Here is a 25,091-nt window from a genome sequence, read left to right on the forward strand (position 1 = left end):
AAGTTACAATTCAGCAGGGATGCTTTCTTATCCAGAAGAAGCATGCTCAGAGTTTGCTTTTTGATGCTTTGATATTTCATTTAGCTGAAATGAAAGCTGACCCTAGGAGCCTCCACACCCATCTTTTAGTCCTTCCTGTAGAAGTGGCAATCCTTTCAGTTTCAATTTTGTCCCCCAAATTTTCTACATTATTCTTATAACAGGATTTGTAGCAGAAACTGACAGCCTGTCCCAGAGATGGTTTTACTATACCACACTCCCAGTTATTCTAACAATCCAGGGATAAAGTTAATTCATCACTAAGAATAAGAATCAGATTATATGTGACCATGTGAGACAAGTTCCATTAAATGTATGTCAAGAAGGGAGATGTAGTTTTTAAAAAGTTCCACCAATCCTGGCAGTCTGCATTATTGAGACTCTCAGATCAGAAGGAGCCCTCATGACTGCAGAGTAAGCCATGTGTTTTGAAAATGAAAAATGTCATTCGAGATTCTGGTTACTTTCATAGTGCGCAAAAATAGCTATCATTCTATGCAGCACAATATTTAAAGGAAGAAATTCTGCTTCATGTGTGTATCAAAACAACATATTCAAATTAAAAGATGAATATCATTCCATACCATATATATTCTTACCTGAAAATTTAAATGAGGAAAAATCTATAAGTAATCCAGTTTGGCGTTTGAGCTTCTGATACACAGTGGTTTCAATGCTTTCCCAGAATTTTTCTACATTGTTCCTATAACAGGCTTTAAATTTCAACACAGCATGTATCACGACTTTCCCATTGGCTTTGCTGTAAAACATAAACAGATTGTTATCTCAGAAAGGAACTCCTATCATTTTTAGTGGCAGGGGTGAGGAGTTTGCAAAGAGGCAGTGGTTGACATAACACAGTAGAATGTTTTGTTAGTCATAGATTCCCTCCCAAGGGAGAGGAGACAACATTTTACGGACATGATGAGAGGATTTTTTTTTTTAATCTTTAGATCCAGGGCAACTGAGTCTGAATTTTATATTTAGTATCTGCCACTGTGATCACACAGCAAGTTGCTGCCATTCGCTTTTATTGGCTCTCATGCTCCAAATGGGATGATCATCCGATTTACAAGTTTTTCAAAAATATTACAGATCAAGTATACTCTCCTTTTTGTATTTACTTTTTGTTTTTGTGCCCTCAAATAAAAGCAGACTATTTAACTTTTATCTGATACTTATATTAGTTGGAATTCATGGTTGTAGTTTAGTCATTTTGTATTTTTACTATTTTTAGATTTATTTATTTTATTTTATGTGTATGAGTGCCTTTTTTGCATGCGTGTCTACGAACTATGTGCAGGCAATACCCTTGGAGGTGAGAAGAGAGCATTGGGCCCTGGAGCTAAAGTCATAGATGGATAGTGAGCCACCATGTGAGTGCTGGGAACTGAACCTAAGTCCTCTGCAAGAGCAACAACTGCTTTTATTACTGAGCCATCTCTTCAGTAATCATTTTCTAAAAGATGATAAAAACATTTCCTTTATATATATGGAGCACAGGGGGTTTTATGACACTAAATTCATTTTTGTTTCAAACTTAAAGCTGCACACCACACAAACACACTTTGTTGGAGGGCACTATAGAAAGGGAGGTGAAACTGCTTCTCATTTTGCTATGCTATGCATACCTTACTTGGACAGTGTGAGCTTTGACGTACTGTTTTCTCAGTTTTGATTCATGAAATGTTTCATTCATCTATTAAAAAGAAAAAAGGTTAATGACATGATTTTAGCTTCTTAAGAAGGTTTCTATCACTTTGGAAAACTTGAAATACACCTAAAAACACACAATAGAACAACAAAGTAATCCAGTTTGACCTCATATCACCAAATACATTTAATTTTACTTATTTATGAGTCACTGAGATTAAATATTCCTAATTTTCATAAAACATGTAATGTTCATGTCTTCCAAAAATCATGAGTAGGAACATGGTAAATTATAATACTCATTTTGAACTGGTGAATTCACTGTACTAGTGGATATTATGATATTATTTTTCTTCCATGTGCAAATTTTACTGAATGTCAATGTAATAAAAGTAGTGTGCATAGAGGAGATGTTTACAAATTGTATGTGTGTGTGCACACACGTGTGTGTTTGTGTGCATGCATATGGATATGTGCGCTATGGCAGACCTGAAATGCATATATGGCAGTCTATCTTTTTCATTTTTCAAATATGTGCTGCTGATAGGATTAAAGGGAGATTGTAGGTCATAGGTATTATTGAAAAGAAAAGGGGAATATGGGTGGAATACTTTAAGTGGGGAAGGGAAGGAAGGATAATATGGAACGAGAAGGAAGAGAGCAAATAACACTAACAATGTCTGAAAAAGCCACAGGAAAAACATTATTGTATATGCTTACACATATATATGTAATATATTGGAGTTAAATTTACATGGGGTGATAACGTACAATACCCTATACACCTTACTGACAAATAGTAAGAGTCCTAACAATCTAACAGAAAACCCAGCTGTGTGAAGCCTTCTTTTGTGTTGTCAGTCAGGGGCTTCCAAGAGACTCTTGACAGTATGACAGTGGCTACTGTCATTGTTACTGACTGCCTCCCAGAAACTGAAGGTAAGCCCCTATTGCACTTGGGACATGAACTTGGAAGAATCAAATTAAAACAACCTGGAAGCCTCTTCCCTAAAGATTAGTTCTCATTATGTCTGAAGGAACTGTACAAGCTGCCAAAGGACAGAAGCAATCAATAGTCCTAACTAGCTATGAGTGTAGGAAGCGTGAGGCTAGTCTGCCACATTCCCAATGGTGCAGTGTTTGGCAGTTATACCTCGGGGACAGGGATAGCCAGCAGTTGTCTAACTGGACTTAAAGCCTGCTCAGTGTGAGGTAATTCATGCCTTCTAATATAAGCATAGCCAATTACCAATGAAATTGTACTAATTTACTGAGAGGTCTTATGAAAAACAGTTGTTGATAGAAGTGGAGGAAGGTTCCTCGACCGATGAAGGGAGAAGGAAAATGTGGTACATTTGCACAATGGAGTACTACACAGCAGAATAAATAATGATATCTTGAAATTTGCAGACAAATGGATGGATCTAGAAAACATATTGAATGATGTAACCCAGACCCTGAAAGACAAATATGTACTCACTCATAAGTGGTTTTTAAACTCAAAGCAAAGAAAACCAGCTTACAAATCACAATCCCAGAGAACCTAGAAAACAATGAGGACCCTAAAAGAGACATACATGGATCTAATCTACATGGGAAATAGAAAAAGACAAGATCTCTTGAGTAAATTGGGAGTATGGGAACTATGGGAGAGGGTTGAAGGGAAGGGAGAGGAAGAGAGGGGTACAGAGAAAAATGTATAGCTCAATAAAATCAATACAAAAAATAAAAATAAAGTTATATAAAATAAAATAATCAATAAAAGAATTTTTTTGTACCAGCAAAAAAAAAAAAAAAAAAAAAAAAAAGAAGTGGAGGAAGGGTACTCAAATACTGGGGTAAATATAAGTTTTTTTGTTTTTTGTTTTTTTAGCTTTTTGGATAGTTACATGGCAGCCTTTCTTAAAATTATAATCTTACTGGTTTTTATAAATCTTAGTCTAGAAACTTATTAAATGTGAAAAATTATGAGGATATAGGTGGATGTTTTTAAAAAAATAATGCTTATTTATATTAAAGTCCTGGATTCAGTAGGTACCCACAAATATAGAAGCACCTGAAAACATAATGCTGTATGGGGTGGTTGGAAAGAAGGTGGCCCCCAAAGGGAGTAGCACTACTAAGAAGTGTGACTTTGTTGGAGGAAATGGTGGCACTGTGGATATGGGCTTTGCGGTCTCATACATGCTCAAGTCACACCCAGTGTCTCGGTTCATTTCCTGTTGCCTTTGGATCAAGATGTAGACTTTCCCAGCACCACCTCTGCCTGCACATCACCATACACATATCAGCCATGCTCCCAGCCATGATGATAATGTACTGAACCTCTGATTCTGTAAACCGCCATGTCATTTAAGAGTTGCTATGGTCATGGTAGCTCTTCACAGCAATAGAAAACCTAACTAAGACACTGTATCTCTACTAAAGAACATTTTGGAATTGTTGAAAAGAATAATTGACCTTGTCATTAACTTTGAGGAAACTATGAGAATTAATGAGAATAAAAAACTAGTTTAATGACACTGCATATTTTGAACGCATTTTGACAAAATACTGGAAAACAACATTTGTCTTTATGTTTTGCTTTTCTAAACATGTGAGAATAGACAGGAGGGTCTGGGAGGAGTTGGGAGTAGGGTAACCATGATCAGAATGTATTGTATGGAAAACATTTTACTTTCAATAAAAAATTATTTTGTGTGATTTCATTTTATTTTTCTTTTTATGTAAGTTTTTAAAAAAGACTTAAAAATTGTACATATGTGTTTATCTCTGTGTTTGTGTCTTTGTAGGCCAGGAGAGGGTGTCAGATTCCTGGATCTGCCTGAAGTGGGTGCTGGGAGCTGAGCCTGAATCTTCTGCATGAGCAGCAGGTGTTTTTATCCATGGATCCATTTCCCAGTGTCTCATACAAGATCTGTGGTTTATTTATTCTTTATATAAGCATCTACATTGAAACTCCTTATAGACTTTTAAAGACAGCGATGTGACATCATTTTCTTTTTGAGATGATCACTTTAACTATTGTGTGAATGGAGTTTGAAGATACAGAAGAATAGCAAAGATAGCAGTGTCGAGGCAATAGTAAGAGTTTTGGAAAGAGATGGTAGTAGTTAAGGGGAGAAGTGGATAGGTTTAGGTTATATTTTGGAGGTGGATTCAATGTGATTTGTTGATTTTGAGTATTCCATTGTTAGGTTTTTAGATTGAGAAACTAGATTGATCTATTTTACCGAGATGGATAAAACCAAAAAAAAAAAAAAAAAAAAAAAAAAAAACCAAAAAAAGACTAGGTTTTGGGATTGAAGATCAGCAAGATAGCTTTTAAATTGTGGGTTTAGTGTGAAAGTTCATAGGAATATATCCAGAGAATGGCAAAGATAAAGGTCATAAGGAGACATGGGAAAGGTGAACTTGATGCTGAAAAGCCGTGGTTGAGTCACAATTCGTATCTGCAGATGATAATGAAACAGCAAATTTAAAGGAGAAAACAGCTCATTAGCATGATTAAAGTATGGGAAGGATGTGTTGTAAAGGCAAGAAAGGAGGTGTGTGTAGAAATGAAAGAGTGTTAATTGTAAGTGGAAGAAGTAATGATTTGGCAGCAGCAAGGTCTTTGGTGCCCTTCTTTTAAACACTTTAAAGGGGTTGTTGAGAGATCCCTGATGGATGAAACAAAGGCGATACAGGGAAACAGAAAGCATGCTTACCTATTCAACAGATGTTTGCTAAAGGAAACATGAAAGTTATCCGGAGAAGAACATAGATTCAGAGAAAGGTTTTAAAGATATTATGATATAGAATCTAGTTCATGAAGTAACTGAAGACCTCAAAATACTATTCTGCATTCTAGAAGGGCAATAGCATTGCAGTGTCTTTTTTCCTCATGGAAAAGAGAATCCCAGGGAAAAGATAAAGCCATTGAATTACTTATGTGCTCAAAATAATTTCAGTATTAACTCATCTGTGCTCCAGAAATAATTCTGTGGATTGTATAAATCTAGCGTTTTCCTCCCCTAAACAGTTCATCTTTGCTTTCTTTTTGTACCATTCCCACTCCAACTATTTTTTTTTTCTGTTTCACAATGTTATTTGAATATGGTCAGCATTGTCTGGCATCAGGATGTTGGAGATATTTGGAACAATAAGATCTAGGAAACATAGTAACTATTTTTTTTTTTTTTGGTTTTTGGAGACAGGGTTTCTCTGTGGCTTTGGAGCCTGTCCTGGAACTAGCTCTGTAGACCAGGCTGGTCTCGAACTCACAGAGATCCGCCTGCCTCTGTGTAGGGACATAGCCCCACCCATTGGGGGCGTGTTCGCCTCGGGCTAATGTTTACGGATAAATCTGCCGGGCGTGAGCCCAGCAGCCCTTTTTTTGTCTTTTGCTCCGCCGCGGGAACCTGTGGTCCTGTAAGTCTATTTCCTTATTAAAGCTGTATATATCTATATAATCTGTCTACATTCATTTGCTCCGCCACACCTCTGCCTCCCGAGTGCTGGGATTAAAGGCGTGCGCCACCATCGCCCGGCGAAACATAGTAACTATTACAAAGGCAGATAAAATTAGATTATTTCTGAAGGTATTCTGAGGCAGAGACACCATGTTGATGGGATGGATTAACAGTTCGAAACTGATAACAATAGGTTCATGGAAATCTGTTAGTTTGGGTTGTTTATCTTAAGAAAGCTGTTGTTAATGTATTAGACTGTAATATTGCTTCTTATACAATTTCCCCCATTCTTATCAGTTCACAAAACATAAAACTATTTTATTGGTCTTGCCATGTTACAAAGGATTGCAAGATAATATATCTCTAAGTGAGAAATGCTGTCACACAAAGGAGATAGTACCCATCTGATAGTTTGGCATTCCCAAAGTGAAGGGAATGTTTGGGCTACCATCTTTTCTTTATTTCACAATGATTCCTGAGGTCGAAAGGGTCCTGAAAATTTAGGATTGGTTGTTTTATATCTATGTTTTCCAGTTGTAGAAAAGAATACTAGCATAGTAGCAATCTTTCATGTTGCCTTCTGTGATGGTTAACTAGAATCACTTGGGAAAAATAGTCTCAGTAAGGTGTTTTCTGGATGGGGTTGGCCTGTGGGCATGTCTATAATGGATTGCTTTGATCAAGTTGTTGATGTGAGAGGACCTACTCCATTGTTGTTGGCATTACTTTCTAGGCCTGGGGATCCTTAAATGTGTGGGAGTGGAACAAGCTGAGCAGAGGCAAACACGTGACATATGTGCAGTCATTTCTTTCTGCTCTTGACTGTGGATGTGATGTGAGCCGCCTCTTCAGGCTTTTGTCAGGGTAACTTCCCACAATGGTAGGCTATCACCTGGAATTTGTAAATTAAAATGAATTCTTTCTTCTCTAAGTTGCTTTTGGTCAGAAAATTTTATCACAACAGAAATTAAAGTAGAAAACTTTCAGAACTCTTGAAATATAAATAATAGTGCCATAATGTTTGTTGCATTTGATAAATTTTGAGTTATGTTAGTTCCATTATGGCTAAAATCCTAATAGAGAATGGTTTACTTTTAATGTATGAGACTAATATTATGTTTTAAAAATAGACAATATAGTAATACTTGAATTTAAGATTCTTGGCTTTTGTACTATTTTTTTTCTGATACATTTTGAGGCTCATAGAACTGAATATATGCTAACATAATTTTTACTCACGCTTGCAATATTTGCTATATTTTATTAAATGGAACAGAAAACTATGGTTATTTACTTTATTATTAGTTTTTAAAAGCTAGCATGTTTTTAAATCTGGTGAATTGCATAGAGAACCCATCATTTAGTAGACTGCATCAAAAAAGGGCATATGTCTAAAGGGGCATATGCTCCTAGCATGCTCTCGTTAGCTTAGGGGAAATTTTATTTGATGAATTCTCTGGTTGTATGCCTAATTATTGCGTCCCTTACTCTTCGATACTCCAGTAAGTGGTTTAATGTATGAGGTTGGCTGACTGTATGACTGCGCTGACCATCTATAAATCAAAAGCATTTATGTGTTGAAAATCATATTGCTTTGTATTAAACACATTGGATTATTTATCTGGTTATATTAACTTCCTGCAATTTGAAGTGTGCTCAAGATTTTGTAGTATTTTTGGTGATCTTTCAATAAAGGACAAAAGAAAATCAAGGAGTTTGACTTTTAGTGTCTCAGTTTCTTTATATGACATAGGGACATCCTGAGGATTTAGTATTGTTACATAAGTACTTATACTGAAAATTAATGAAGCTAATTATATTAATAAGATCTTGTGTCAGTGCTAATTGGTCTTAGAACTTCTTTTTACTTAGTTGGATATCACACCTGCTGAAGAGCTTAAAATAGTACAAGAAGGGGTAGAGATTTCTTGAGTTGCCTGTTATAAACCATATAAAATATGGACTGTGAGAATGTTCTCTATCAAGACCTTTCCCCAATAGTTTATGGTAAAGCAGGATTTCTCTTTTCCAAAGGAAAAAAAATAATTTCTTTTTAGGATGAGTCATTGAAAGAAATCTAGAGTGGCAATCAGAGCGTACGGGAATTAGTGTAGTGGCTGTGAGGTTTGTCTAATGATTTGTAACTCCATTCGGTGCATGCTATTATATTATGCTATCATGTTGTGCCTATGAATGTTGTATATATAGTAATAATTTTAACAAATGAGACATTATTATACTCTGTGAAAAAATAAAGAAAGCAAGTATAAAAATAAGGCATTGCACAACATGTTTGGTATATGTTGTTTTCAAGCACATATATTGGAAGCTAGGAATGGAGTTGTTTAATAAACCTGAAGGAGGACATCATGATTACTGCTTAACAGGCAAGGATGATGCAATATTAGTTATACCAACTGTTCTAGAGTAGTGGTTTTCAACCTATGGGTCACTTTTGATCCCTTTGGGGGTCAAATGACATGTCCACAGGGGTCGCATATTAGATATCCTGCATATCAGATATTTACATTGTGATTTCTAACAGTAGTAAATTACAGTTATGACGTAGCAATAAAAAATAATTTCTTTTTTTTTGGTTTTTCGGGACAGGGTTTCTCTGTGGCTTTGGAGCCTGTCCTGAAACTAGCTCTTGTAGACCAGGCTGGTCTCGAACTCACAGAGATCCACCTGCCTCTGCCTCCCGAGTGCTGGGATTGGGTCACCACAACATGAGAAACTGTATTAAAGGGTCGCAGCATTAGAAAGGTTGAGAACTACTATGCTAGAGGAAGCAGGGGCTAATTGATTTGAATGTATGGTTTGAAGTTTGAGCTTGTCTTAGGGCAATTTTCTTAGGAATTCAATATTGGCATGGGTGCCATGGGAGTACGCATGATTTAAGGCCCTCTTTACAAGATGAAACCCATACCTGGCATTATTGTTGAACCAAGAACTAGACAGATCATAAATTCTAGAAGAAAACCCACTACTGCGATTATGCTGCTAAATGAATATAATAAACTGACTCATTATGCCCATAGGTTAAGGCTATCTTTTTAAAAGACTGATGAAATAATGGGACTTCGGCTTATATCACATTTCACCTTTTGTGATGCCTGCAACACCTTATTATGTTGGCATTTGTGATCTAATGTCCACAGAAAGAAGCTGAATTGAAGGAGAATTAAGGAACTCAAGTCATACAGCTAGTAAAACACTAATTTTGGAATTGATTTTTTTTTTTCGAGACAGGGTTTCTCTGTGGTTTTTGGAGCCTGTCCTGGAACTAGCTCTTGTAGACCAGGCTGGTCTCGAACTCACAGAGATCCGCCTGCCTCCGCCTCCCAAGTGCTAGGATTAAAGGCGTGCGCCACCCACCGCCAGGCCCTAATTTTGGAATTGAATAAGGCCCTTGAGTCAATTTCTTTCTCTTTTTTTGTATTTTATTCTTTTGATTAGTAGCATTCACTGTCTAAAATGGTTGGCTTTATTATGATATTTTCATATAGGCATATTATATATTTTGCTTGTTTTGCCCTGTACCCCATTCATGTTCTTGTCCTCTTCCCACTCATCCATTGGGCACTTCCCATTCTTACATATCTATTTTTAAAGTCTAGGTTTCACATAGAAAAGAAAGAAGCAGTAATTGTCGCTCTGAGTCTGGCATATTTCACTGCAAGCTTTTTCTTATCCACCATACTATATTGCTTTGTCTCATTTTTGTCCTAAAGCTAAAGGTTGACTTTTCTGCCTTCATTTTCTGATTCTTTCCATAGTAGAAAAACACACCAGGACTTTCAGGGACTCTGACTTATTGAAAACTTGTGCATAGTGGGTGCTTTGGAAGGACTACAAGCTTACTAGTCAGACAAGCGAGGTCTGCAATGTCCTATCAGGAGATTTTGAATGGCAGATCGATAACGTCACCACCGCTCCTGACACTGCCAATCTGATTAATGTAGTTACTTTAGTTAATTATAGTAGTATCTGTGATAACAGATGTTTCCAGCCCAACAGAGTGAGACTCTTGTTTAAACTTTTAACCTGGTGAACATGAACAGAAAGCTAATTCCTAAGCAAGAGGTTTGCCACCTTCCCTCACCAGGGAAGACATGCAAAATGGTCTTTATTTTGGTTACTATGTCTTTCAGATTGGCCAGGCTTCTTCTTCAAAGGACTGGTTAATTTTTGAACCAGAGACAGCATGACATAAGTTATTCATCTTAGAGATCAAACATATATTACTAATGTAATTGATTAATTCATTAGAACTATCTACTCTTTTTTATGGATCATTTTTCTCAGGGTTATTTGAAATGTGTCCCTTTGCACATTTCCATGTTCAAGTTTTCAGAGGACTTTCTGAAAGGGCTTCTTCATCTCATCGAGAACAAGGTATTGGCTAGAAATTGTTTTGAAGTTGGAAGGTGACTGTTAGGGTCTTAACACTTTCAGGAAAGCACAGAAAAAAAGTAACTCAACTTACCAAAGACACTATCCTTTTATTTAGGTCCATGTATTCCTGAGAATATGGCTTTGCAAATTTGCTGTCATAGTCAATGTTGTTAACCTTAAAGCTGACATGGTAGTAGAAAGGTGGCTTTCCTGAGGAGAGAAAAGGAAAATAGTTTTTCCATTGGACACAACCACTTTCATTCTGAGAAGGCATATGCTCATAAAATGTCAGGTTACGTGACATCTAAAATTCCTACTGCCCACTGATTGTGGAAATTGCTTGGGTGGAGAAATGCTAAATTACAACCTTTCGCCAAAAATGTATTCAAGATTTTTTAATGTAAAATTTTAATATGACAGTTTTCAAGTTTGGGCAATGTGTTATGGATGGAACAAAACTACATAAAATACAGTAATTATCTTGGTCTTTGTGATTGCCATACACTACATTTCTGCAAAATCAGCCCAATCATACGATTTCTTACTCATAAAATACCCAAGAAATTAAAATGAATAATGGAGAAAATGAAATAAGTCATGATTTGAACGTCCCGAACATTTAGTAAACTGAACAAAGAAACAAAGTATGTGATTTTAGACAGGCAAAGCAATGAATGCCTAGATAGATGTTGTCATATAGAAATATTATTTTCAATTTTAATTTACATTAATCCTTTCATTTTGTCTTTGGACTTGTGCATGCTTATGTGGGCTTATACTTTGCCCATTTTTATGCATAGTTTCATAACTTAATGCCACACATGTGGCCTATTTAGGGTGCATTAATCTTAGAAATTGATCTATCTTGAATGTCTTCATTAACTTCTGTGGTCTACTTTTCAGACTTGATCTTTCCTACTAAATGTTCTCTCAAATAGGCCACTGGAGAGTTACATGCCCCTGCCAGAATGTATTACTATACTTGTTTTTAAAGAAGCTTTTTGGGAAGAAAAACTCACATTTATTAATTTTTGCTTGTGGTTCCAGAGTAAAATGCTGAAGTAAATACAAGGGTAATTGAGAAGGTCCTTTTTGCCTGTACTCTTACCTTTTTACTTTCATTTACTATACCCTGAAACTAAACTAGTTTTTTGTGGAGGGGTGGGAAGAGGTGAAGAGTTTCCACTTAGGATTAGTCTAAATATATTTGAGAATATATTGAAATAGAAGTGATGAAAAGATCAGTGAGAAAGATTAACTTTCTCCAAGCACCAACCATGTGTCATTTAGGACAGTCTCCTTTTCTTCTTAGGGTAATGCAAGCTCTGATTTATCCCAGCTGTTGCTAATCTATAAACTGTGTTTTCCAGCCTCTGTTATAGTTAAGAGTGAGGCTGCTGCATTTGCATTTCTGAATAATGGAATTAAAAATGCTTGTGGAATTTCTGAGATTTCTGTCAGGGGCATGTAACTCTCCAGTGGCCTATTTGAGAGAACATTTAGTCGGAAAGATCAAGTCTGAAAAGCACTCTTGCTTTCCTGATCTCCCTTCTGGCCGGCTGGAATTTGTACATAATGGCTATAACTAGTCCAGATTCCTTGGACATTGAGATGATGGTGGCAAAGCAGGGCATGTATGGCAGAGCAACTTGACTAAAGGCCCGAATTTTTGGCACTTTGAAATGATAAAGTGAACTTGGTCACTACCTCTGAATCTCCAAATGTCTTACTCTTATATGTCTGTTTATCTTCTTTGAGGTCAGTTGTTCTCAAATTTGGCTTCCCACTAGAAATACACTTTGGATACTACAGGTTCTACTACATCCTTGAAAATGGACTTTGTGTACAGATTTTTTTGTGTATTCATAAGACTATAGAAATATAAATTAATTTACTCTTAATTGACATAATAATTGTAAATATTTCTAGGCTACCCATGTGATGTTTTAATACTGTTATTTGTGTAGTGTTCAAATCAGGGTAACATTTATTTTCTCAAACATTATTTCTTTGCAATAAGAATATTCAAAATCCTTTTGTTATAACTTTTAAAAATGGACATAATTTCAAAGTGCCTTATAAATTTGCATCTCTATAACCAGCTCTCATAATGGAAATTTCTTTGTGCAGCAGATACCAGTTAGTTTAGGAATTCACAATTGGTCAAATTATAGAGAATCAATGTCTGTGTAATACTCAGACATACTGAGGTATTTCTAATTATACCCTCTACTACCAAAGCAAGGCTCAAGGACCATTGTGGAACAGGGCTGAAAAAGACCACGGAAGAGCCGGAGGTTAGGGAGAACTGGGATGAGACAGTCATTTCTGTGAATGACAGGGTCTTGAAAGCTGTGAACTCATAGCAGCTGTGGGTGCTGGTATAAAGTAAAACTAGTCAACGTTACAGCATGGAAGAGCTGGGATTCTTGAGCCACAGCCCCAAGTTTATGCTTCCTGGAGGGGGGAGTCAGTTTTCTTCAAGATTGTGACCTCTGACAGGTCACCTGTGTTCCAGTGGATGGCCCCATACCCATGAGGATATGGGTAGCACAAATTGGAAACAGTGGGTTTTAACAAAAGCAAAGCCATGAAGTTAGAAGGGGTTTGAGAGTAGCAGTTGATCTGGAAAGAGTTAGTTGGAGGCATAGAGGTGAGCATAGAGCAAAATATATTGTATGTGTGTATGAAATTCTTAAAAAATAGTAAAATGTTATATTGAGACAAACAAAAATACATTATATTATCAATGTCTGTGGTCACCCTAGAGTACAATAGAACATCTGAAATTATTACTCCTATAGAATTTAGGACTAGCAGACTAACATTTGATAATATTTTCTCTATTCCTTTCATCTCTCTCGCTCGCTCTCTCTTTCCTTTCTCCCTTTCTTTGGCATTGGGAATTGAACTTAAAGATTCATGCAGGCTAAGCAAGTGTTTTTATCATTGAGCTGTATCCCCAGCCTATTTAGTAGTAATGGAAAAAAATCTTTTCAAGTAATTGTAAGAGCTGGTGTTAAAATTCATTGATTTGCAATAGGGATTTTAATGATGATTTGCAGGACCAAATCTAGGTTGGTTTTGGGTACTCCATGAACATGTAACAGCCTTTGCATCTAGAAAGGTTGAAAAACTCGAATTAATATTGACATTTGGTGATATGTGAAAATTATGTGGAATTCAAATTCTAGAACCCAAATGCTTATTTGAAACCTTTACTGTGTTAAGTACCTAGATATTAATTCAGAAGTAATCACTCAGTGAATGAATGTTAACTCAGTTTCTGGGTACTTTCATGCATCTTTATTCTTTTTCTTTCTGTTATTTAGAGTACTAATTGCTCTCCCTCCCCCTCAAAAAAGTTAAGTGAAGGTTGGGATTGGAGATATGGCTCAGTAGGTGAGAAGGTCCAGGTTTAGTTATACATGTAAACTGGTTGTAGAATATGATTGTAAGCTGTGTTGCTTTTGTTTATGTTGCATTTGTTTAACTCTGTAAAGCTATGATTCTTTGCCTGTCTAAAATGTCTGACGGTTTAGTAAAGAGCTGAATGGCCAATAGTGAGGCAGGAGAAAGGATAGGCGGGGCTGTCAGGCAGAGGGGATAGAAAGAAGGAGAAATCTGGGAGAAGAAGAAGGAGCAAGATAGAACAAGAAGAGGAGTACATCAGGGGCCACCACCCAGCTACATAGCAAGCCACAGGGAAAGAAGTGAGGAAGGGTATACAGAAATAGAGAAAGATAGAAGTTCAGAGGCAAAAGAAAGATGGGATCATTTAAGATAATAAAAGTTTGCTAGAAACAAGCCAAGCTTAAGGCCAGGCAGTCATAACTGAGGATAAGTGTGTGGTGTGTGTGTGTGTGTGTGTGTGTGTGTGTGTGTATGTGTGTGTATGTGTGATTTATTTGGGAGCTGGGTAGTAGGCCACCTCAAAAGCCAAAGAATAAAGAGTAAAAACCAAAAAACAGTTTCACATCCAACGTGGGGCTAGAGTAAAAGAAACTCCAACAACAGTATTCCAACCACAATTTCCCCTCTGTCCCCTCCTTCCTTTCTCTCCCTCCACCTCCCTCTCTCCCTCCCTCCCATGGACTCCCACTCTATTTCTGTTCAGAAAGGGGCAGGCCTCCCAGGGGTATCAACAAAGCATAGAATATCAAGTTGAGGTAGGACTACACTCCTTCCCTCATATTAAGGCTGGATATGGAAACTCAGTACAAGCAATAGGTTTGTAAAAGCCTGCCAAAGAGTCAGGGACAGGTCCTGCCCCCACTGCTAGGAGTTCCACAAGTAGAAGAAGTCATACAACTGTCATGCATATGTAGAGGGCCTATGTTGGTCCCAGGAGGGCTCCTTAGCTGTTGGTCCAGTGTGTGTGAGCTCCTATGATGCCAGGTTAGTTGACTTGTAGGTTCCCTTAAGATGACGTTAACATTCTCATATATTGCTTATGTGACTTATCATAATTTTGTCATGTACAAATGTTGATACTGTTTTTTTCTCACTCATGTGGAAAATATAAAATTGTTTACATAAAACCAGAGACTAGAACAGTGGTCACTAGGAAGTGCTGAGAAGAGGTGAACAAAGAAAGATCAGATGACAAGTAACTAAGTACAGTCAGATGATAGAAAAATGAAAATTATAAACACAAATAAATGATGTAATTTAAGGAGATATACATGGTAATCTCCTTGATTATTAATCAGTGTATACATGTATCAAGTTATCACATTGTACTTCAATATGTACAATAAAATATTTTTAATGATTAAAAAGAATGTCTTCATGCTTAAAATAATCAGAAAAAACAGAAAAATTGACATAAAAGGAAAAACTCATAATTTTTCCTATTATATGAATAAAACATATTGAAAATTTGTAGACATATTTTTACTTCCCTGTTCAATATTGCAGAAGAATCTACACTTAAGGAAGAATTTTATGGGTAGGAAATATTGTATAGGCTTTGGAGTAAGAAATCGTATTTTTGTAGTAACAAATTGTGGGTCCTTAGCTTTCAGATTCATTTGTTAGCGCATTGATTGTTTGCTTATAGAGCTACTAAGTCCAACAAATAGGAACTGTGCGTGCCTTATTCATTAATGTAGTCTCAATCCCCAAATCTTTCCAAACAAAACAAAACAAAACAAAACAAAAGAATACTACATCTCTAGTTTTAGAATAAATGCACAGGACTAAAAGTCACTTGAGGACGAAGTCTGAGGACAAACTTTGGGGAGTGAATATTTACTACCTTCACTGTAATGATAGTGCCATGAGTCTTATGTCAAAACTCATAAAAATATGCCACATGTGCAATCTTTCATATATTTATTATCCTTCATAAAGTATTGAGTGTTAGTGCAGTCAATGCTAATAACCACAAGGGTAAAAATGCATAGCAAACAAAAAATTATGTTTCCTCTCCCTCTTCAAATTTCCTAGTTTTCCTGGTGTAAAGTCAAAAAACCCATGTGATTAAAAAGACAAGCAAAATACGTACTTACCACAGGCGACAGAATAGGCAATGAGTCCAATGACTACAGCAGCAATCACCGTCATTAAGATGACAAGGATAATCTTTCCACACCTTGTTAGCTTTATTTTTGTTTTGGACTCTGTTCTGAGTAAAAGGACAGGAAGGTGTCAGTAAGAGCTTGATTTTGGATCTTGGAAATGCATATCAGTTTAGTTTTAAGTGTAAAGGTGTGTTAGTTTACATGAATGATGTGGTCAGCAGACTAATGACTTTGGAAACAGTGCAGAGTTGGTGGATATGGTATTAGGGATGCTTATTTTTCAGTATCTATAATTGATAATGGTTATACTAAATCAGTATTCATTTATTCTTTCCAAGAATAATTATAATTGTTTTTTTCTGCCAGGAAGAGTCACCTCTGTCCTTATGGAGCTTACAAACTACTGAGTAGGGATCGAAAGGACAAAAATAAGTACATAATTGCAATCTGTAACTGGTACAAGGTTTTAAGTGCTATAGGAAAAGTAGGACTGGGAAAGATCAGATTTGGGTTCTTATGTTAGCTGCAGGTGTAATAAACTGCTATTAAGTAGAGTGGTCAGGGTAGACCCAGGCAGGCAAAGTGTGAGAATAGTTAACACATGTGTAGGAGTTATGCATACCAACATACATGTGGAAAGCTTAAGGCAAAGTCAATGACGCAAGGAAGGTCCATGGGTAAGGACAAGTTTGGCGTATTAGGTAATTATGACTGGAGCAGTAGATGAAGGAAAAATAGTGGGAAAGTAAGGTTGAGAGGCATCAAGACCCAGATTTCCTGAGCCTCATGTTAATGATTTGGGTTTTTCTCAGCCAAATGGCAGCATTGAGCAGCTTTGAGTGGTGGACTGTGATGACTTGGCCTAATGTCTTGATGGAACACCATTGGATGCTGTGAAGAAGAAACTACAGAAGGGCAGGTAGAAGAAACTACAGAGGGGCAGGTAGAAGTAGGAGAGGGTCAGGACAGAAAATATTACAATTATTGAAACAGCTAATGGTGTTGACTGAGACTGGAGAAATAAAGGTAGAGCAAAGAGGTTGAATTTTGAATATATTTTAAGTATAATACTGATAGAGATCTCTTAATGGAAAGATGGGTTGTAAGAGGAATGGAGGATGTTTTCTAGATATTTACCTGGATCACTTAAATGATGGTGCTGTCATCATGTAAGATGAAAAGGCTTTTTATGCAACTGTATTGTTGTTAGGGATGTTCAACAGGTATTCACGAGACAGTGTGGCTCAGATATACAAGTGTGCAATTTTGAAAAGGAGTGTGAATTCATCATGTTAATATTTCATCCCCGATCATGTAGATGAGAGTCTGACAGGTGACGTCAATACCAAAGGAGTCAGGGTAGGTAGAGAAGAAGACCAAGAAAGGATCACCTGTGTAGTTTTTGTTAGCGTGTTAGAGAGAAAGAAGGATCTGGCAGAGAATAGATGCCAAGGAAAACAACCAGTGTGAGGTGGCAAAGGCAGGAATGTGGATCCTTGAGGCCAGTGGAGGCGAATCAAGGACAAGGAACAAGCTAAATTGTGCTTAAAGGTAGCTCAGATATATTATGGAATGAGGATGGGAATCACAGATGGGCATCATAAAGGTGATTTTGATAGGAAGCTTTAGGAATAACACAGGGTTAAAAAGACAATGGGCAAAATCTCCTGAGTAATTGGGAGCATGGGGACATTGGGGGAGGGTTGAAAGGAAAGGGAGTGACAGGGAGGGGAGCAGAGAAAAATATATAGCTCAATAAAAACCAATAAAAAAGACAATGGAGTTAGTGTAAACAGGGTCTTGACCACTGATCTTTCCTTCAAAGAGTTTGCTAAAAAGGGGAGCAAAGAAGAGGCGTTATACTCAGGAGAGGAAGTAGAATAATGACTTAAAAAAAACCTTGAATACTCATAAAAAAGAGACTAGTTGGACAGATTGCCACATTCCTATTTCATAAACTTAAGAATTATTCAATTTTTATAATAATACTTCATGTTATTTTTGTTTGTTTGTTTGTTTGTTTTTTGAGACAGGGTTTTTCTGTGTAACAGCCCTGGCTATCCTGGAACTAGCTTTTGTAGACCAGGCTGTCCTCTAACTCAGAGATCCTACCTCTGCCTCTTGAGTGCTAGGATTAAAGGTGTACACCATCACCGCCTAGCAACCCCCCCCTTTTTAACTTCATGGTCTTATGTAGCTTTTCCAATTAGTTGCAATGAATTCACCTAGGTAATTGATATTTCATCTAAAAATGAAGAGTACTTTTCTGTGATCACTGATACACCTAGTGGAGCTACCGTCAACTTCTTAACATCCATCAATACAGACTTCACATTTAACATCTTTAAAATGTCTTATACATATTTTTGTTTGAGCTGAACTGAAATAAGAATTTCTGAATTGCATTTTATTGTTGTACGTCTCAATGTTTTAAACTTGGAATTCAAATTCTACTTCTTTCTTTTCCTTTCTGACATTACTCTGTTGGAGTTACTGGTCAAATTATTTTATAGGATGCTTTCCTTAGATATGTTTCTGTATTTATTTTTAAGTTTAAAATCAATGTTCAACTTTGAGGTGATTACAGACTTTTATGCAACTATAAAAATAATAGAAATTCCTTGTATCCTTTGAATAATTTTCCTTGACGGTAATCTATACTATAATATCACAACCTGGACATTGGCATGCACAGAGTCAAGATACTGGGCATCTATCAACAGAGGCCCCTAATGTTTCCTTTTAACTATGTAGTTCCTCTATCTCCTGTTCTCTTTCCCTCTTTAAACCCTGACAATCCCCATTCTGTTTTTCCTTCCTATCGCTTTGTATTGCAAGAACATTATAGAATAAAATCATACACTAGGTTACTTTTAGGGATCTGTTGTTTTTCACTCAGACGTGGAATTCCTCATTATTACTTACAAATCATGATGGGGTTGCAAATTTTAAGCATTATATACATATTGGAAATATACAAATTTTTAATTCATTTTAAAACTCTATGTGTATGTGTGTATGTGGTTGGGTGCCAATTCCTATGGATATATATGTGGAGGTCAGAGATCAACACTGTGTGTCTTTCTCTCTCCACCTTTTTAATGAGCAAATCCAAATTTATTTTAATGACATACAATTTTAGAAACTTTGTACGTTAGTTAGAGCCCAGGTTCCCTGGGATAGGATCCTAAAATTATGAAAATGTGTCATATTTTTTCGCAAAGCCAAGAGAGTCATCTAATTCAAAGCCACAGTCTCAGAAAGCAAACTGTCTCTTCAGTCAGTTTCACCTCTGTTTTTGAGACATTCACCTGATATGGGTATTCTGATCCCATCAGACCCCCAAGATCTACCTGTCTTTGCCACTCCCACACTGTGAGTATATGCACTGTACCCCTAAACTTGGCCTTTCAAGTGAGGGCAGCTTGCACAGCAAAAACTTCACCTACCCAGCCCTCTCCTGTCCTCCTGAAACCGAGAAACTTCTGTAAGGCAAAGGACACAGTCAATAAGACAAAATGGCAGCCCACTGAATGGGAAAAGATCTTCACCAACTCCACATCAGACAAAGGACTGATCTCCAAAATATATAGAGAACTCAAGAAACTAGACATCAAAATATCAAATAATCCAATTTAAAAATGGAATACAGATCTAAAGAGAGAATTCTCAACAGAAGAATCTTAAATGGCTTAATGACACTTAAGGAATTGCTCAATATCCTTAGCCATCAGGATAATGCAAATCAAAATTACTTGGAGATACCATCTTATATCAGTCAGAATGGCTAAGATTATAAACATCAATGACAGCTTATGCTGGAGAGGATGCAGAGTAGGGGGAACACTCCTCCATTGCTGGTGGGAATGCAAACTTATACAGCTACTTTGGAAACCCAGTATGGTGGTTTCTCAGAAAACTGGTAATTAATCTATCTCAGGACCCAGAAATACTACTCTTGGGCGTATATCCAAAGGATGCAGGCTCATACCACAAGGACATTTGCTCAACTATGTTCATAGCAGCATTATTCATAATAGCCAGAACCTGGAAACAACCTAAATGATCCTCTACCAAAGAATGGATAAAGAAAATGTGGTACATTTACACAATGGAGTACTACTCAGTGGTAAAAAAATGCAATGACATTTTGAAATTTACAGGCAATGAAGGGAATTAGAAAAAAAAAATCCTAAGTGAGGTAACCCAGACCCAGAAAGACAAGCTTTGAATTTACTCACTCATAAGTGGATATTAGATATAAAGAAAAGGATAACCAGGTTATAGTCCAGGAACCCAGAGAAGCTAGATGACAAGGAGAACCATAAGAGAGTCATACATGGATTTCCATGGGAAGGGGAAATACAAGAACTCCTGAGAAAGTTGGGAGCGTCGGGGGTAGAGAAGGAGGGGCAGAAGGGAAGGAGAGGGGAGAAAGGAAGTGGAGGAGAACATGATGGAACAGGATGGCTGAGATGGGAGGAGAGAGAGAGAGAGCAAGACAAGAGTTATCTTGACTGAGGGAGTCATTATGAGGCTAGCAAGAAACCTGGAACTAGGAAAATTTCCACAGATCTACAAGGATGACCCCAACTAAGACCCTAAGCAGTAGTGGAGAGAGTACTTGAACTGGCCTTCCTCTGTAATCAAATTGATGACGACCTTAATTGTCATCACAGAAACTTCATCCAGCTACTGATGGAAGCAGATGCGGAGAACCACAGCTAGCACTGGGCCGAGCTTCCAGAGTCCAGTTGAAGAGAGATAGAAGCGATAATATGAGCAAAGGGGTCAAGACAATGGTGGAGATACTGACAGAGACAGCTGACCTGAGCTAGTGGGAGCTCACTGACTCCAGACTGAAAAGAGGGAAACTTACATAGGCCCTCTGAATGGGGTGATAGTTGTGTAGCTGGGGCTGTCTGTGGGGCCACTGGCACTGGGACCAGGATTTATCCCTAGTTCTTGAACTGGCTTTCGGAGTTCATTCTCTTTGGAGGGATACCTTGCTCAGTCTAGAGAGGGCCTTCATTCTGCCTCAAAGTGCCAGACTTGTTGATTCCATATGATAAGCCCCACCCTCTTTGAGGAGTAGATGAACGATGGAGTGGGTAGAAAGTGGAAGGAGCAGGAGGAGGGGAGGGAGAGGGAAATGGGATTGGTATGTAAAAGGAGAAAAGATTGTTTTAAAAATAAATGAATAAATACAAAATCTATTATAAGATACTGTCTTATGATTTACAAATTGGGAAGCAGTTTTATTTTAATATATTTATGTTTTAGAACTGTAAATTCTATTTTATTTTTCACAAATGTGGAAACAATGTCTTTAGAAATTAAGTGAAGAATTCATTGTATTTGCTAACCACCTTACATTTTTCCTTATAAATATAACATGAAATAACTGTTCAAAATTAACTTGTCCTGTGTGCTCTATCTTGCTATCAGGTCTCAGGACTGCTATAACAAGTTCCACCGACTAGTCATGGCAGCACATGCTACCAAGGTGGAAACATGAGAATAAGATACTGGCAGATTCACAAACTCCCAAGGTCAAGTTCCTTACCTTGTAGGTGAAGGGTCTCTCCTTGACACATCACACTGTTCTTTTGTTCTCGTGTCCTGACTCCTCCTTGTATAAGTACAGTCATACTATGTTAGATTCTATTCAATAACCTCACCTTAAGAAAATCACCCCAATTAAGTTTTTCCTAAATGCATTCACACGCTTAGATATCAGTGGCAAGAATTTTAATGTATGAATCGGAGGTCACAATTCCACCCATTTTATATATATATATATATATAACTTTATTTTGTATTAACATTATGATTTAATATTAATATATGAATATTTATCAATGTTTTATTTTATATTAACACAAATTCATATTTTGATTTATTTGCCATATTATTTAGTTTATGTTCTATTTTATGTACTCTGTTTACTACCTCTCTATGTGTGTGTGTATTATACACTTACATGCTTATATGAATGTAGATATGTCTAATATGAAGAAGCATAAATATATATTTTGGTGATTATATGAAGTACTGGTCACTTTGAATCACTTATATTAGTGCCTACATTATTTTGACTTTTATTTTGTAACGAAATCAAATATCTAATAGAAAGTTCACTTTTTAGTTACTTCTCACTGATTCCATGAATGGATAATTTTTTCTAAAGAAGCAGTGTCAGATAGGGTTCCATCATCAATGACAATTTCATGTTTTTTTCAGAACTTTTATTTTACCTAGATAAGATTCTCATTATTGAAAAGTACATGGTCTAAATTTTTGCACTAGAAATTTGGTGTCTTTCAATATTTCCATATGATGCCTTAGAACTTTTTGAGCTTGAAAAAGAGGACTTATTCCAGATATATAACATCCCATTCTCCCCACTTTTTTGTAGATAAGCCTTGAAGTTCTGAGTCAAGAGAATATTCTGATTTAGACTGATAATATATTTTCTCCCTTGAATCAACTCACATATTGAATCTAGAATGATATTTAATATTTTGGGTGAAGTAATTGACTCAATGATATGATAACTCCTGGTAACTTAATCATACACATGAGCATGTGTTCTCAGAAATTTTCTTCCACACTTTACTAGTAAATGCATTCATATTTTATTTTTACTCAGTCAACTTGCCACAGAATAATGAAATTGCCAATGAAAACATTGCATATGATGTTTGTGATGTGGTAAATAGTTAGGGTCTATTTTTCAACTCTTTTAAACATGTCCTTATTATAGATCAAGCTATATAAGATTCTGCTCTTAAAATCAAAAGTGAGTCCTAACAGTTTTATAATAACTTAATAGTTTATAGATATTTTAAACCATTCACGGTTTTACCTTCTAATATTTACAAAGCTATACAAAAGCGATTCTTGGGTACAAAAATATGTCTCATAAAGCATATGACTTCAAACTTTCTTAATGTAACTTTCCTGGTGGAAGAAACTTCCTGGTGGGGCGCTGGGAGGGAATTTCCAAACCACCCATCCTATGTTTCTGATTTAAAGAAGGGGAGACAACCTTTATAGTGATCTTTCTCTATAGGGGGCAGTAAAGGGGCAGAGGAGCTGTCCTCTGACTATCCTCATAATTTAGGCAAGGTGAGGATCAGGGCTTCCCTCACAGCCCAGAAAGCCTTCCTTTTCAAAAACTTTCTTAGTTCCCTGTGGAGCAGCACGGTCCTAAACTGAAGAGGAAAGTCCCACATTGTTATTATTCTTTTCTATAGAACATTCTTACAAACATCACATATGAATTCTCCTTCTCTAATAGAGGAAATGTTTGAAAATCAAACTGCCCAACATTAAACAGAAATTGAGTCTCGGTAAGGAGTTGAGATAAAAAACAGGGAAACTTGATTTGATTTGAGCAACACGTTTATCTTCCACGTGTGTTTCACTAACAAAGTATACATTAGAATCATTCAGGTGCAGTAATGATAAGATTAGCAATGGATTGTTTATAAAGGATGTTCAGAGATTTCCAACTTTAGCCTGGACCTAAAATTATTAATTCTTTGAGATAAAACTAGAGTCTGTCTTCACAGTATTGCTCAGATAGTATTTATGAAGTATAAGAGGTTGATCAAGTTGATCTGAAAGAGACAGAATACATCCCTTAGGACCTGAGGTTTTATAAGTTTTGTTAAGTAAGTATTGACAGTAACATAATTTTATGGAAAATATCTCAGTATTTTCTAACAGGTAGATAAGCTAAATATTATTGTGAAAGTAAAAAGTAGAATTATTAAAGCTTTATATTGAGAAGTTGCAGCATGCCAATATGCTGGTCACTTAGAATCTAGATTTTGCACAGATGTGTAATTTTTAAAATATAGTAGTTCCCAATGAGTTTATCAACGTCTGCATTTTGTGATAGTGCTGGAAAGAATAATGTGTATGAAAACAATTATCTTCATGCTTATCTGATTAGCTTAAAATTAAAATGTAGATATAAAAATTCTGGTCCATTTACCTCCTTCATAACAGCAGGCAGCACGTTCCTTTGTCTTTCAGGCCAATTACATCATTGCTAATGTCAAGTATAAATATCTTCTGCTTTTAGTTTTGCCTTTACTTCCGAACTGAACGTAAAACCATGCCGCTAAAAGTATAGAGTAGTGAAGCACTGTGGTGTTCTAATAATCAAAAAATAAAACCTCCATTGTGTTGTTACCACTTCCAAGCTGGGAGATTGCATTGTAAATAAAACAGCAAACACAACTACATCTCCATCAGCCATACTACTAGAAGCACAGACACATAATTCCTTTCTGTGTTCATAGTGAAATTGTCTTTCAAAGCTATGATAGCCCCGACTATTGAAGTTTCAGTTGTTATACAAGAACACCTTGTTTATAATTGAAAGGTTTCTCAGGAAATTTAGAGTAAACTCCGATGGTGAAAACTTTTCCACTAACTCTGTTTTCCTTCTGTATTAACTTTGTATTGTTTGTATTTCCATAAAGGGTGGAAGGAACTGCTCTTTTTTTATTATTATTTTGTTTTGTTTTGCCGATTTTAGGAGAATTGCACATTTTTAAGAGCCTTAAATCTTTAATCCAACTACAAGCTATCTGTTTTAATCTTTCGGAGTGGTGGTAAAGCCTCCTGCTGACCCCTCCCCCTCCCCTTACACACACCTGTTCTGCAGGGATGTCCATGGCTCCTCGCTCCGCTGAGGCTGTCCCCTTGCCATCTTCCCCTTGAGTGCTGTCCGGCACAGTCATCCTCCACCTATTTAGCTTACAAGAATCTCTGGCTTTTATGTGTTTTATGATAATGGCATAATGATAATACTTAGCACTTACACAACTTTTCATCTTCAAAGTGCTTTCCAAACATTTTGCTAATTAATTTTAAAACATTAGTAAACCGTGAGCTGTGTATATGCCAATCCATAAATAATAAATAGTTGTATCACCCAAGTGGGAGCAAGACTTAGAATTAAATTGTCCCGACTAAGGAAGTAGCAGGATTGACCAGTCTGAGA

The 25,091-nt window shown here is 36.6% G+C and overlaps 1 protein-coding gene across 1 annotated transcript in view; it reads right to left on the reverse strand.

Annotated features, from left to right (window-relative positions):
• LOC130876494 (transmembrane protease serine 11C) overlaps positions 1–24,797 on the reverse strand; it is a 44,965-nt gene extending 20,168 nt beyond the window's left edge. The window contains exons 1-5 of the mRNA XM_057773061.1: positions 24,742–24,797; positions 16,058–16,173; positions 10,636–10,754; positions 1,671–1,738; positions 639–799 (exon numbers count right to left, since the gene is read on the reverse strand). Of these exons, the coding sequence (XP_057629044.1) occupies positions 639–799; positions 1,671–1,738; positions 10,636–10,754; positions 16,058–16,173; positions 24,742–24,797 (520 nt within the window). The remainder of the gene's footprint in view (positions 1–638; positions 800–1,670; positions 1,739–10,635; positions 10,755–16,057; positions 16,174–24,741) is intronic.
• Between the last annotated feature and the right edge of the window lie 294 nt (positions 24,798–25,091).

The sequence above is a fragment of the Chionomys nivalis genome, chromosome 6 (assembly GCF_950005125.1).
Source record: "Chionomys nivalis chromosome 6, mChiNiv1.1, whole genome shotgun sequence".
NCBI classification, from domain to species: Eukaryota; Metazoa; Chordata; class Mammalia; order Rodentia; family Cricetidae; genus Chionomys; species Chionomys nivalis.